The sequence below is a fragment of the Myotis davidii genome, unplaced genomic scaffold, assembly GCF_000327345.1.
Source record: "Myotis davidii unplaced genomic scaffold, ASM32734v1 scaffold441, whole genome shotgun sequence".
In the NCBI taxonomy this organism is placed as follows: Eukaryota; Metazoa; Chordata; class Mammalia; order Chiroptera; family Vespertilionidae; genus Myotis; species Myotis davidii.
The window spans coordinates 460,112-473,939 of record NW_006291818.1 but is presented as its reverse complement, the minus strand read 5'-3'; the positions used below and the strand labels follow the sequence as shown (position 1 = coordinate 473,939).

General features: G+C 37.5%; 1 protein-coding gene across 7 annotated transcripts in view; it reads right to left on the bottom strand.

The window, feature by feature from the left end:
- Positions 1-13,828, bottom strand: part of ADAM10 (ADAM metallopeptidase domain 10) — a 164,176-nt gene that overhangs the window by 18,769 nt on the left and 131,579 nt on the right. For 6 of the 7 annotated variants that reach the window (XR_001514089.1, XM_006765226.2, XM_015564962.1 and 3 more), the window contains 4 exons: positions 10,257-10,407; positions 9,016-9,199; positions 8,216-8,324; positions 7,523-7,743 (listed from right to left, as the gene is read on the bottom strand). Coding sequence is in view for 6 of the 7 variants with exons in the window: in XM_006765226.2 (XP_006765289.1) it covers positions 7,523-7,743; positions 8,216-8,324; positions 9,016-9,199; positions 10,257-10,407 (665 nt within the window). In the remaining variant the exon portion in view is untranslated. Of the gene's footprint in view, positions 1-7,004; positions 7,138-7,522; positions 7,744-8,215; positions 8,325-9,015; positions 9,200-10,256; positions 10,408-13,828 lie in introns of those variants that run through there. The other variant, XM_015564963.1, reaches the window with a different exon arrangement.

Below are 13,828 nucleotides of genomic sequence, written 5' to 3'. Positions count from 1 at the left end.
CCCCAGGTCACACAGCACGGCTCTGATCAGGGCCGAGCACAGGACGCGCCTGCCCGGCCCTCTCGGATGGAGGGTCTGTCCTGAAGATAGTGTTTCTCGTCCGCCAGGGCCTCCTGTTGAGGTGCAGCGTGTCAGCCTTCCCAGTGTGGGCAGGACCCCGATTTCCAATCCTAAGACTGGGTGCAGCCCGGCCGCATGGCTCAGTGGTTGAGCATCGACCTATGAACCAGGAGGTCACAGTTAAATTCCCAGTCAGGGCACATACCTGGGTTGTAGGCGCGAGCCCCAGTGTGGGGCGTACAGGAGGCAGCTGATCACCGGTTAGGGCTCATCATTGATGTTTCTATCTGTCCGTCTCCCTTCCTCTCTGAAATCATTAAAGAAATATATATTTTTAAAAAATAAAAATGTTAAAAAAAGACATGTACTCAAGTCTCTTCAGACATAAAATAATCTTTGTTGTTTCTAAAGATTCCCAGAAAAAAGTCAACTATCTAATCCTTTCAGTGAATGTTCCAATGTTTAACTCTCACGCTCAGCAAACACACCAGAGACTTCCTATGGGTCACAAAACCATATGGGACCCACAATTCCTTGTGGTGATACTGATTATGCCATCCTGCAGGGCAGAGAGCTTCCGTTCTATCCTTCAGAAGATAACATAGTCTGGACTTGGACTAAATGTTCTATTCTTCAACACCCATGTGCCACCTCTCAACACCAATCTGCCAAAAGGAAAACAGCTGAGTACTAATCTTTTAGTTTCTTAAGCTCTGCCTGGGCTGGCATGATAAAATACCACTGAAACCTAAAAACATTATAGCCTCAAAGTGAATGTGCACAATTATATTCTTTTCCATATAAATAATGACATTTAAGAAATCTGCTTCACTCATCTAGCAAATGTATAATGAATCCTTACCATATGCTAAGCCCTGTGATAATACTGCATCTCTGTTGTTCATGTTTCATGAGCTATGTGGCAATGAAGGACTTTAGAGTACCATAGCAATCCTCCATTTACAACATATTAGAATGACAAAGTAGAAATTTTCTGTTACAAGTCTTTTCAAAAGTAGTCATTACATAACACTGATTGAAAAAAAATGGTTCCCAAACTTTAGCAAGCACCATCACCTACTGGCTCAGTGGATCCAGGGTAGTTTGATAATTTGCATTTCTATTAAGTTCCCAGGTGATGATGATGCTGCTGGTTAGGGGACTAAACTTTGGATCCACTGCTCTAGGTCAGGGGATGGCAAACATCCTATATAATAAAGGCCTAATATGCTGTCTGGTTGACCAGTAGGCCATTCAACTAATCAAAGCTAATATGCTAATGATATGCTAAGGCTGCTCAACCACTCGCTACGACATGCACTGACGACAAGGGGGACAGACAGTTGACTGGTCGACCAGTCACTATGACATGCACTGACCACGAGGGGGCAGACGCTCTGACTGGTAGGTTAGTTTGCTGCTGGGGTCCGGCTGATTGGGACTGAGTGAGACGGGCCGGATATGCCCTGAAGCCCTCCCGCAGTACCTCCCCGTCTGGCCAACCTCCCACATCTCTCCCCAGCCCCAATCGTGCACTGGTGGGGTCCCTAGGCCTGGCCTGCACCCTCTCACAATCCGGGACCCCTCGGGGGATGTTGGAGAGCCGGTTTCGGCCCTATCCCACAGGGGAAGCGCTGCTCAGCCAAAAGCCGGGCTCACGACTGGCAAGAGCAGTGGTGGTGGCGGGAGCCTTTCCCGTCTCCACAGCAGCACTAATGATGTCCAACTGACAGCTTAGCCATCAGTGAGATATCCCCCGAGGGCTCCTGAACTACAAGAGGGCGCAGGCCAGGCTGAGGGACTCTCTCCAGAGTGCACAAATTTCGTACACTGGGCCTCTAGTTTCCTATAAAAGGCCAGATAAATAAATAAATATTTTAGGCTTTGTGGGGCCATTACAGTCTCTGTTGCAACTACTCAAAGTGCAGAAGCAGCCATAGACCATATGTAACCAAATGGTGTGGCTATGTTCCAATAAATTATTTATGGACACTGAAATCTGAATTTCAAATATTTTTCAAAAGCATGTTATTTTGATAATATCTTTTGTTTTTTTATAACTATTTTAAAAAGTAAAACCATTTTTAGTTTGTGAGCCATACAAAAACAGGCAGTGGGCTCGATTTGGCTCAAGAGCCATAGTTTGCCAAACCCTGTTTAGATGGTCTTCAATCCTGGCTCCTCATCAGAAATACTTAATGCCCCATCCCAAGAGATTCTGAATTAATGGGTCTAAGCCCTAAGGTGATTCTCATGTACAACCAGGAATGAGAACTACTGCTCTTAATGTTCCCCCAAGTGACTTCTTAGATATTTATGGTTTAATAAGCCTTACATGAATAAAGATTTCTGGGATCATGTAAGTTTAAAAACAAGGTTAAAAAGTTTTTTATTGCATTATTTCTAACAATATCCTCACAAATCTATAAGAGGGGATATAATAATCTGGTTTCCAGATTAATTTGACCACTAAACCCATGGATCTAGTATTCTATGAAGCAATTGGGAAACACTGCTCTAAATCTTTCATAAAGAATACCAGATACTTAATACTTAATTTCATATAAGTATAGTAAAATATGAGAGCAGAAATCAGTTGAAAAATTGAATACAGTTGGTTACTATCAAAACAAAAATTTTAAAAGTCCAACTCCTATAAATCTGAACAAATTAAAAATTCAAAAAGCCACAAATAACCGGCAATTATTTTAAAAGGGAGGGGAAACTACAATGAATCTGGAAAAAAAAATATCAAGATCAAAGATGGTTTGTACAACGTCAAACATAACTCAAAACATGTAGAAAATCTGAACACATCAATAACTCTGGAAGAAACTGAAAAAGAATTATCAATGTCCTCAAACCCCCATTTAAAGAAAAGGCGATAATAATACAGGGTCTCAATAGATTTACTGGTGAATGCTCTCAAACTTTTCAAGAACTTGATAACTCCTCGATAAATCCAAAGGATTTTAGCATTATCTACTGGCTAGATAGATACACAGTAGGCACTCAAGAAATATAGTAAACAAATTTAAAAATGGGCAAAGGACCTAAATAAACACTTCTCAAAAGCGGACATATAGAAGGCCAAGAGGCATATGAAAAAATGCTCAAAATCACTAATCATCTGAGAGATGCAAATCAAAACAACCATGAGGTACCACTTCACACCTGTAAGAATGGTTATTATCAACAGATCAACAAACATCATGTGCTGGGGAGGATTCGGAGAAAAAGGAACACTCTTGCACTGCTGGTGGGAATGCAGACTGGTGCAGCCTCTGTGGAAAACATTATGGAGTTTCCTAAAAAAATTAAAATTGAAACTTCCATTTGACCCAGTGATCCCACTTCTAGAAATATATCCCAAGAAATCAGAAACACCAACCAATGAGAAAGAACATATGCACCCCTATGTTCATAGCAGTGCAATTTACAATAGCTAAGATTTGCTAACAGCCTAAGTGCCCATCAGCAGATGAGTGGATTAAAAAATGGTGATACATCTACACAATAGAATACTACACAACTGTAAAAAAAGAAAAAACTCTTACCATTTACAACAGCATGGATGGACCTGGAGAGCATTATGCTAAGCGAAATAAGCCAGCCAGACAAAGGTAAGTATCACACGATCTCACTCATTTGTAGATTATAATGAACATAAACTGATGAACAAAAATAGATCCTGAGACATAGAAGCATCGAACAGACGGTCCAGTTTCAGAGGGATGGCAGAGGAGGGTTGGCGGGAGGGGAAGGTAGGAGGGTAAGAGATCAACCAAAGAACTTGTATGCATATAAGCATCACCAATGGATACAGACAATGGGGCGGTGGGGGAGGAGCAAAGGCTGGGACTGGAGAGTGGGGCAGGCTGGGAGGGGACAATGGGGGGAAAAGAGACATATGTAATACTTTCAACAATAAAGAATTTTTTTAAAAAAGAAATAGAGCCCTAACTGTTTTGGCTCAGTGGATAGGGCATCAGCCTGCAGACTGAAAGGTCCCAGGTTTGATTCTGGTCAAGGGCATGTACCTTGGTTGCAGGCACATCCCCAGCAGGAGGTGTGCAGGAGGCAGCTGATCAATGTTTCTCTCTCATCAATGTTTCTAACTCTCTATCCCTCTCCCTTCCTCGCTATAAAAAAATCAATAAAATGTATTTGAAAAAAATAGAGTAAACATATTTTTGAGAAATATGTTCAAAACACTGTTGAAAACAACTTTATTCCAGAAAAAAAAGTAAAAGTCCATCATTTCCATGATACCAGTAGCAATCAGTAACTCATGCCCTGAAGTATTAAATAAACTACTAAGATTCTTCCTACTCTACCTACCCTACATGAGGAGAAAAGATGCAACAATATATAACAGAAAGGAGACAAAAAGTTACCAGGGACCACTGAAAAGAAAAGTGAGTAAAACTAACCCAATTTCTATCATACCTTCTTACACCAGAGCATCCTATATGACTAACTGAAAGGTCACTTTCTGGACATGATGAAAGACCAAAGCATGAGCTATTAATGTAACAAAATAAACTCTGCTGTGCAAGTGAACTCTGCAGGTAACACAAACAAGACAAACAACTTATAGGGAACTAGAAGTTTGTTACCTTATGTTTGACATGGTTAATGTCCACAAATGCAGCCACAGCCTAGTGGTACCATTCAGGCATTATGGACCATGCCATCCAAAAGTGCTCATGTGAATATCAACAATGAAATAAAACAAAAGCATTCTACATTCAAGGCAAACTTATAGAAACCTAAAAGTGCCTGATTAATGAGTTCCAGAGCACAAGAAAATACTTCACATTGCTAATTCATTGTAATCAGCATTTCACTAAATCCTCAAATCTAAAAATGAAAAGAGGTTTTAAAAATACTTTAAATAGCCCTGGCCAGTTTGTCTCAGTAGGTAGATTGTCGGCCAGAGAACTGAAGGGTCTCGGGTTTGGTTCTGGTCAAGGGCACGTAGCTCATTTCCAGACTCAATCTCTGGCTTTGGTTGGGGTGCATGAGGGAGGCAACCAATTGATGTGTCTTTCTCACATTGATGTTTCTCTCTCTGAGTCTCTCTTCCTCCCTTCCACTCTCTCTAAAAATCATTGGGAAAATATTCTTGGATGAGGATTAACAACAAAAAGAAAATACTTTAAATAAAAAGATCATTCCTATTAAATATTTTAATAGTAATAAATGAATGAGTTTTTGAAATTCTAAAAATTGAGTCAAGATTAAAGGTAATGAAGGAAAATGAAAAATATACTATTTTTAGATTACGTAATAGCCTATCTAGAAAACCTAAAGTATCTGGCACAACATATACTAAGTGGAACATAACTCTGAGATCACCATTATCAGATTTCTTTTCAGAACATAGTCCTCTATAGTAGACAAGTATGCTAGATCACAACTTATTCTTTTTTAAAAATGTTTTTATTGATTTTTTAGAGAGAGAGGAAAAGAGAGGGAGAGACAGAAACATCAATGATGAGAGAGAAACATCAACCAGCTGCCTGCTGCACACCCCACGAAGGGGATCGAGCCTGCAACCCAGACATGTGGCCTGACCGGGAATTGAACTGGGGCCAGGTTCATCTTATTAATAAAGGTAATCTGAAAAAAGAGCTGGATCTGAATTGAAAATAGGGAAGTATAAGGCCAAGAAAGGTAAGTTACCTGAAGTCACAGAACTGACAAAGGCCAGAAGGATGATCTGAATCCTTGTGTAATTCCAAAACCTGTCTCATTCCACTTGTCACAAGGCACCTTTACTTTAACTGATATTTTCTGAACACCCATTATGCATCAAGTGCAGGAGTACAAAAATGAGTAATATATTTATGTTTTAAAGATACCTAAGTTAGCTCTAGCTGGTTTGGCTCAGTGGACAGAGCACTGTGGTGTGGAGGGTCCCAGGTTTGATTCCATCAAGGGCACATGCCCAGGTTGTGGGCTCAATCCCCAGTAGGAGGCGGGCAGGAAGCAGCCAATCAATGATTCTCTCTCATCATTGATGTTTCTATTTCTCTTTCTCCCCCTCTCCCTTCCTCTCTGAAACCAATAAAAATATATTTTAAAAAAATAAAGATAGCCCAGCCGGGTGTAGCTCGGCGGTTGAGCGTCGACCCAGGAACCGAGAGGTCACCAGTTCGATTCCCGGTCAGGGCATATGCCCAGGTTGCAGGCTCGATCCCCAGTGAGGGGGGAGCAGGAGCCAGCCGATAAGTGATTCTCTCTCATCATTGAGGTTTCTATTTCTCTTTCTCCCCCTCTCGCTTCCTCTCTGAAACCAATAAAAATATATTTTTTTAAAAAATAAAAATAACTAAGTTAAAAGAATTGCCCAATTATTTGGTTTAAAATCTAGGTCTCCTAATTCCAACTTCAATGATCCCTCCACCACATAATCATCATATATCTAAAAACCACTTATTACTCTTTCTATGTGTAATAAACACCATTTAATGCTGGAGCTAATTCCAAAATTGTTAGTGTAGAAAGTTGTTATTCTAAAAGTACCCAAAAGAGGGACAATCCACACAAACAACTTTTTGGTGTGCTTTTGAGGCATATTCAGTCCTGAATACACACACAAAAGGTGAGGAATGATTGGAAAAGGGGAGAAAGAGGAAGAGCTGAGTTCTAAGTCAATTTCCAAAGCAAACTATTTCAGTTTGGGTATAGCACATTATCAAAAACATCACTTGCAAGCTTTCTACTTATATTTCAATGTAATCATTTAGAAACATGAATATTTAAGTGACTTAAGATAGTCATTCTCAGAAATCTTCTAAGAAAATTTCAGGTAATTTAACATCTGTACAACTTAGAGAAATGTGGGCTTAAAAATAATACAGTTCAGTGGATTTATGTTGGAATGAACATCCATAATCATTAACGAATCTGCAAAAGGCTCTGTATCTGATCTTACCCTGTTCAACAGTCCTATCACGGACAAGATGAAGACCCAGAAATTATACTGAAACACCAGAAAAAACCTTCAGAAAATCACCAATTTCTCTTTCATCTCTCCTGTTCAGCAAAGTAGAACCCGCAGCTGGCTATCTGTCATATTGAGACAAGGGAGAAGTATAAAAAGCAAGCAGGGCTTTCCAAAACAACTAGAGGAAAAACTCCCATGAAAATGCCCTAAGCATATGGACCAAAGCAGGAAGTAACCCATCAGGACAGGAACTAGGGAGCAGAGTAAAACAGAATGACTCCCATCACCTACCGACCAATCTATGAATGATACACATGCAGATATTCTGATCACTTTAGAAGAAATTAATACCCAGGGATATTTGAACTTTAAAATCATTCTTGAGATAAAGTAATTCCAGTATAAACAGAAAAGTGATTTTCTCATAACATTGGTGACCTCTGACTAAGTAAAATTATGATCAAAACATTTTAAGATAAGGATTCTTTATAAATAAAAACAACTTACCACAATCCATTCAGCAATGTTTTCATAGAGCTCTGGACTAAAAATTGCTTTTTTAAGCCTAGCTAAAGGACCATCAGCATCTACTAATCTGCACCGCATGAAAACATCACAGTAGCCTCTAAAATCATTGCAAGGGGATCCAGGTTGCAGGGTGATGGTTCGACCCATGAAATGTTTGCTCCATTGCATAGACCCTGTACTGGCACAAGTTGATAGGTCCACTGGAAAAGAAGTACGAAATATAAGTTGAAGATCAGATTTTCTAGGGTACTAGCTGGGGAGAAAGGGAGGAGGAAGAAACTGCCTAAAATCATTATCATGACATGTTACAAAGACTTTCATTAGTGAGGCTAAATAACACTACTGGGAATTCACCTTAAATGTTACAATATAAGTAAACAACCAGCAACTCTTTACTTAGTGGCTACAATAGCTTTAAAATCTAACAGTGCTTATATTAATTGCCATAAAGCTGGCAGGTTTTTGTCTAGTTTACCACTTTAAAAACACTGTAGGGACCTAATACTAAAACACAATGCTATGCTACATCTAAAGTTTTTCTTTCTCAAGAGGATCAGGTTAGCTGAAATTATCTATGCAGAGTATATGTCAGAGCTTAACACTTAAAATAGAAGAGAAAATAAGATTCTCAAAACAAATTTTATACTCCTCTAGTATTTTTAAAAGGCTTACTCTTCTTCATACAGCAGACATGGCATAATTCCTTATCATCTTTGCTATCAGAACTGGCACAGGTACACTCCTCCAAGCCATATTTCTCACAGATAGAGCCTGCACATTGCTGAAAGGAAAATAGAAAATCAATTATTTAATCCCTAAATAGTCAAGCCTATTGTGCACAGTAATAGACAGGCGGATATAAGCCTCCAATGGTAAAATAATTAAGTAGAAACATAAGCTGGGGGGGAAAGCATAAATTAGTATCAGAAACGGATAATATAAACATATTTGAAAAAGAATAAGTGCAAATAAGATAGGAAATCTTTTAAAGAAATAGCAACTTAAAATATCAAGATCTTTACAAAGCAAAAATAGAAAAAGAGAGTAGATAAACATCAATTTTATGTTAGTTATTATGGCTCCTTTATAAGAAGAGAAAAAATGAAATTTTCCTCATATAGAAGAAAGTAACCATTTAGTCAAGAAAGCTTCAAAGGCTTTATATTCTTTTATTTAGGCTACAAAAAGATACTAATTTATAAAATTTAAAAGCAGTACAAAGTCACATGACTAGTTGTACAACTATTTTTCTCTAGAGAATAACAAACACACACAGTGGAAAGGTAAAAGGCAAGTCAGTAACTAATAGGATGCCATCAACCATATAATACATTTTGGCTTTGTGGGGAAATAGATACTGAAACAGGAGCTGAGATTAATTACTTTAACTATGCAGCTTTAAGTGTCATCAACTATTTTGATAAAGCAGGTTTTATAAAACTAAATTAAAAATATATACATCAAATGCTTACCCCATTAATGCATACTTGTGTGTGCCTATTACAGTCTGTAAAGTTTGGTTTAGGGTCAGATGCTGGGCAGAGAGCTGTAATGCCATTACATATTCCTTCTTTTGCACAGTCTGAATCATCCCGACACTTTTCAGTTTTTGACTTGAATATACACTGTGCTGTACAACAGGGACCTTGGCTTGGACTAAAAGAAACATTACATGATTAAAGAAAATTGCTAGGATATTTCTTATTTATATAGATATGGTCCTAATTTTTAAAATATAAATCTTATCTTTTAAATAGTATGTTATTGATATAAACTTCAAATATTGGGATAAAAGGCTACTAAATTTCAACATTCTAATAAGCATAGAAAAGTGATTGTCTCATTTTTATAAGCAAGGCATTCTTATTCTATTTGTCATTAGTGAAAGGCTATAATAGAAAATGGATTTAGTATTAGACAAGTTACCAGTGTTCTTCATAATTACATCATACATTAGTCAATTTATCAATTTCCTCACATTTATATGCTAAAATCAAAGTAGGAAAAACAAACCAGTATTGCACAAACAATATTCTATTGCTTGTATCAATTACTACCAAAGTAATATGACAAGTGAAATAAGTATATGATACTAAGTTATAAGAGTGCATGAAATCCACCAGCTGATATGGCTCATTGGTTGAGCATCAACCGATGAACCAGGAGGTCAGGGTTCGATTCCCATTCAGGACACATGCCCAGATTGCAGACTTGATCCCCAGTAGAGGGCATGCAGGGGACAGCTGATCAATGATTCTCTCTCATCATTGATGTTTCTATCTCTCTCTCTCCTTCTCCCTTTCTTCTGAAATCAATAAAAATATATTTTTTAAAAAGAGTATATGGAATCCATATTACTTAAATATTTAAAATTAAGATCCTAAAAATATGGATGATAACATTTTTAAAGTTAAGAACTAAATAAAATGCATTACTGAGCATCTTTTGCATGTCCTTTTTTTAACACCCACCACACAAATTACAATTACATGTAGTTCAATTTGCCAACAACAGTGCACTACCCTATGCTATGGAATAGAAAAGAAAAATATATATATATGTATATATGAAAAAAACACAAATAAAGCAAAACAACAACAAATAAAGATAAAGTTTCAAAAGCATATGCATCTCTTAATTTGTTTTAAATCTGCCATAACTGCCTTCAGGTGACTTTACAGGAACATAAACATGACTGGAATTAGCAAGGCACCTGCACTGTTTCCCAGGTTTTAGCTTGCATTTTTTCCCCTCTTGCTGGTTTGCATCATAGCAGCACTCATCTTTACACTGGTCACTATAGCCACAATCACATTCTTCACCTTGCTCTACCATTCCATTTCCACAAATAGGTTGGCCAGACTCTGAGGAAAATAAACAAGACAAAGTAAACGTTGTATGCACACATTAATTTGATTTAAAATTCACAAACTCTTTGGAGGCAGGAAAACTTTGACAGGAAAGGTAGAAGAACCTAGAAATGTGGAAATTAAGAGACCTATTACTAACACTGGTTCAGTCATTAACTAGCAATGTGGTCTGGGCAATTTGCTTCCCCTTTTTTGGGCCTTTGTGTCTTCATCTGTATAGTGAGGGGATTGACCTGATGATCTCTTCTAAGGTCCCTTCTAGAAGTGGTAACATCCTATTTAGGCCATACTATACAGAGTTTTACTGAACAGTGACAGCACTATTTATATTACACAGATACAAATTAAGTTGGTGATTTATCAACCAGAAACAAGTTAAACTTTTTTTGTTAGACAGAAAATTTCAAAACTACACAGAAGCAGTAACAGAATAAGTACAATGAACTCCTATGTACCAATCACTCAGCTTTAATAACTATCAATAAACAACTCCACCTAGCATACTCATTTGTTCTTGTAAATAAGGGGTGCGGAACCCTTTTTCTGCCAAGGGCCCTTTGGATATTTATGTCATTCACAGGCCATACAAAATTATCAACTTAAAAATTAGCCTGCTATATTTGGCTAACTCACCCCTAATGCCTTAGCAGGGTCAGACCAAATGATTTTGCAGGCCTTATACATCCCTGAGGCCAAAGATTCTCCACCCCTATTGTAAATACTCCAGGATGAATCTAAGAAATAAGTTTTTTCTTTTAAAAATCTAACTATAATACCAATATCATATCTGACAAAATTAGCCATATGCTTAATAGCATCTAATTGCCAATCCATGTACAGTTTTACTCAACTATCTCTTTATAACTGGTTTATCTGAACCAAGTTCTACAAAAGGCTCCCCAACACCCTCCCCTGATGATTGCTTTTGGTTGACATGTGTCTTCAGTTCTTTTAATATCTAGCAGATTTGCTCCTCTTTTTTTTTTTACATGCTTTATTCATGAAAGAAATTGGTCATTTTGTTCTGTGGAATTTCCCACATTCTATTTGCTGGTTGTATATTAGTCTATAAGTAATCATTTTTTAATTTACTTTAGTTTTGTTTCTCAACTAGACCAAGCTCCTTAAGGGAAGAACCATGTATTATTTATATCTTTTGTATTTCCACAGGGCCTATTAGTATTGGGTCAAATATCTTGGTTCATTAAGGTCATACTGCCTACCCTAAGCATAGTGAAAAACTTTAGAAAAAATTTTAGGATCCCTTTTCAAGTTATTTGATTTTGTCAATGAGGTTAAAATTAGAACAAGAATGCTACTCTTTGTAAGATCACAAAATTACAGAACTTCAGCACCTACAGGGGAATGAAAGAATCAAATGTCTTCATTTTACAGAAAAGGAAACTAACTGCCAGACAGTTTGTGACTTTCAGGAATCCATATACCCCGGTATGGGCAAAAGACTAACCCTAGGTCTATATCTAAAAATCTGGTGCTCTTTTCTTTCTACACCAAATCAATGTGGAAAACAGTTGTAGTACAGGCTTCAAATGGAGAAATCAATAAGTACAAGGGAACACATCTAAAATGCAGGAACTCAACACGAGAAATATCTAGAAAGTCTAGCTTTATATTCATAAAGTTCATTCCTATCTTTAACCACATCAAATATTAAAGGAAATGTTAGCAATAATTAGATCTCTATCCCTCTTTCATTTCATACCATCTCTTTTGTTTTATAAAAGTAGATGCATGCACATGCTTATACTAGTATATACTATGTAAACAATAATGGTTTTTCTAAAGTCTAGTAATAATCAGTTTGTAATTCATGTGACATATAATTAAAAAGAAAGGAAAAACAGTAAAGTCAGGAAACCTATGATACAACATTCACTACATTAATTTACATCTCACATAGAAATAGTACTTCAATCAGCTACTTGCTAACTAACAGCTTACACACAGAAAAGATGCTATTTGAGTGCAAAAATTATACTAGGTACATATTTCATTATAAGAAACAAATTTCCTCCCCTTAACACCTGCAAAGCAATATGCTCATTTTTAAAACTCAAATTCAACCAGAAAGTTTATTGTGAAAACCCAGTTGAAAAATCAAGAATGTATGTAGCACTTCCACATTAAAAGCTTTAGAAAAGCTACATTGATAATAAAAACAAAAATGATAACATCAGTATAATTTTAATCTACAATTTTAGAAGAAAAAGATGGGTTTAAATGAGAAAACCAATCAGTAAAAGTAAATATTGATCATTTGGACCTTATCAAAATTTAATTTTTGGTCTGGGAAATATTCTGTGAAAAAAGATTTTAAAAAAAAAACAAGCTATAGACTGGGAGAAAATATTTGCAGATCAGTATTTGATGAATGACAACTATCTAGACCACGGGTGGGCAAACTTTTTGACTCGAGGGCTACAATGGGTTCTTAAACTGGACCAGAGGGCCGGAACAAAAGCATGGATGGAGTGTTTGTGTGAACTAATATAAATTCAAAGTAAACATCCTTACATAAAAGGGTACGGTCTTTTTTTTTTTTTTTTAAGTTTTATTCATTTCAAACGGGCTGGATCCGGCCCACAGGCCGTAGTTTGCCCACGGCTGATCTAGACTGTATAAAGAATTCTCAAAACTCAATAGAAAAATAATACAATTAGAAATGGCCAAGAAATATGGACATTCACCAAATATACACATGGAAAGATGTCCAACATCATTCATTAGTCATCAGAAAAATAAAAATTAAAACCACAATGAGGTATCACTATATATCTATTAGAATGATAAAATAAAACTATTAAAAATACCAAAAAACTAGCAAGGATGCAAGAAAATTAGATCACTTATACACTGCTGGTGGGAATATAAAATAGTAAAACCACTTCCCTAGCCAGGTATCTCACAAGCTCATGTTGGTTGGAGCATTGTCCCGATAACCCAAAGTTGTAGGTTCAATACCCAGTGAGGGCACATACAAGAATCAACCAACGAATGCATAAATAAATCTACTTATATAAAAACCATGGGTGGTGTTCATCACATCCAGAACCACCACGACCAAGCAGAAGGAAGTCAGTCCTGCAGGGGTTGTCTTGGCAACGGCTGCGCCCTCCCCAAAGCTGTTTCCCCGGAGCTGTTTCCTGTAAGGGCAGAGTTTGAGGCAGGAACCCGCCCTGGGAGCCTGGAGGCATATCTTTCTAAAGTGTGCCGTGCCAGCACGGCCAGGGGTGAACCTGAGGGGGCGGTGAAGGACCAGAAAAGACAGACAAAAGAATGAAGCTGGGTCTGGGTGGGACTCTGCTCTCTGATGGAGAGACAGTGCCACCGCCTGCAAGCTGAGTCTTTATTTTATAGCAGATTCCACGAGGCAAAGTCAGGGAGAGGCCAAGCT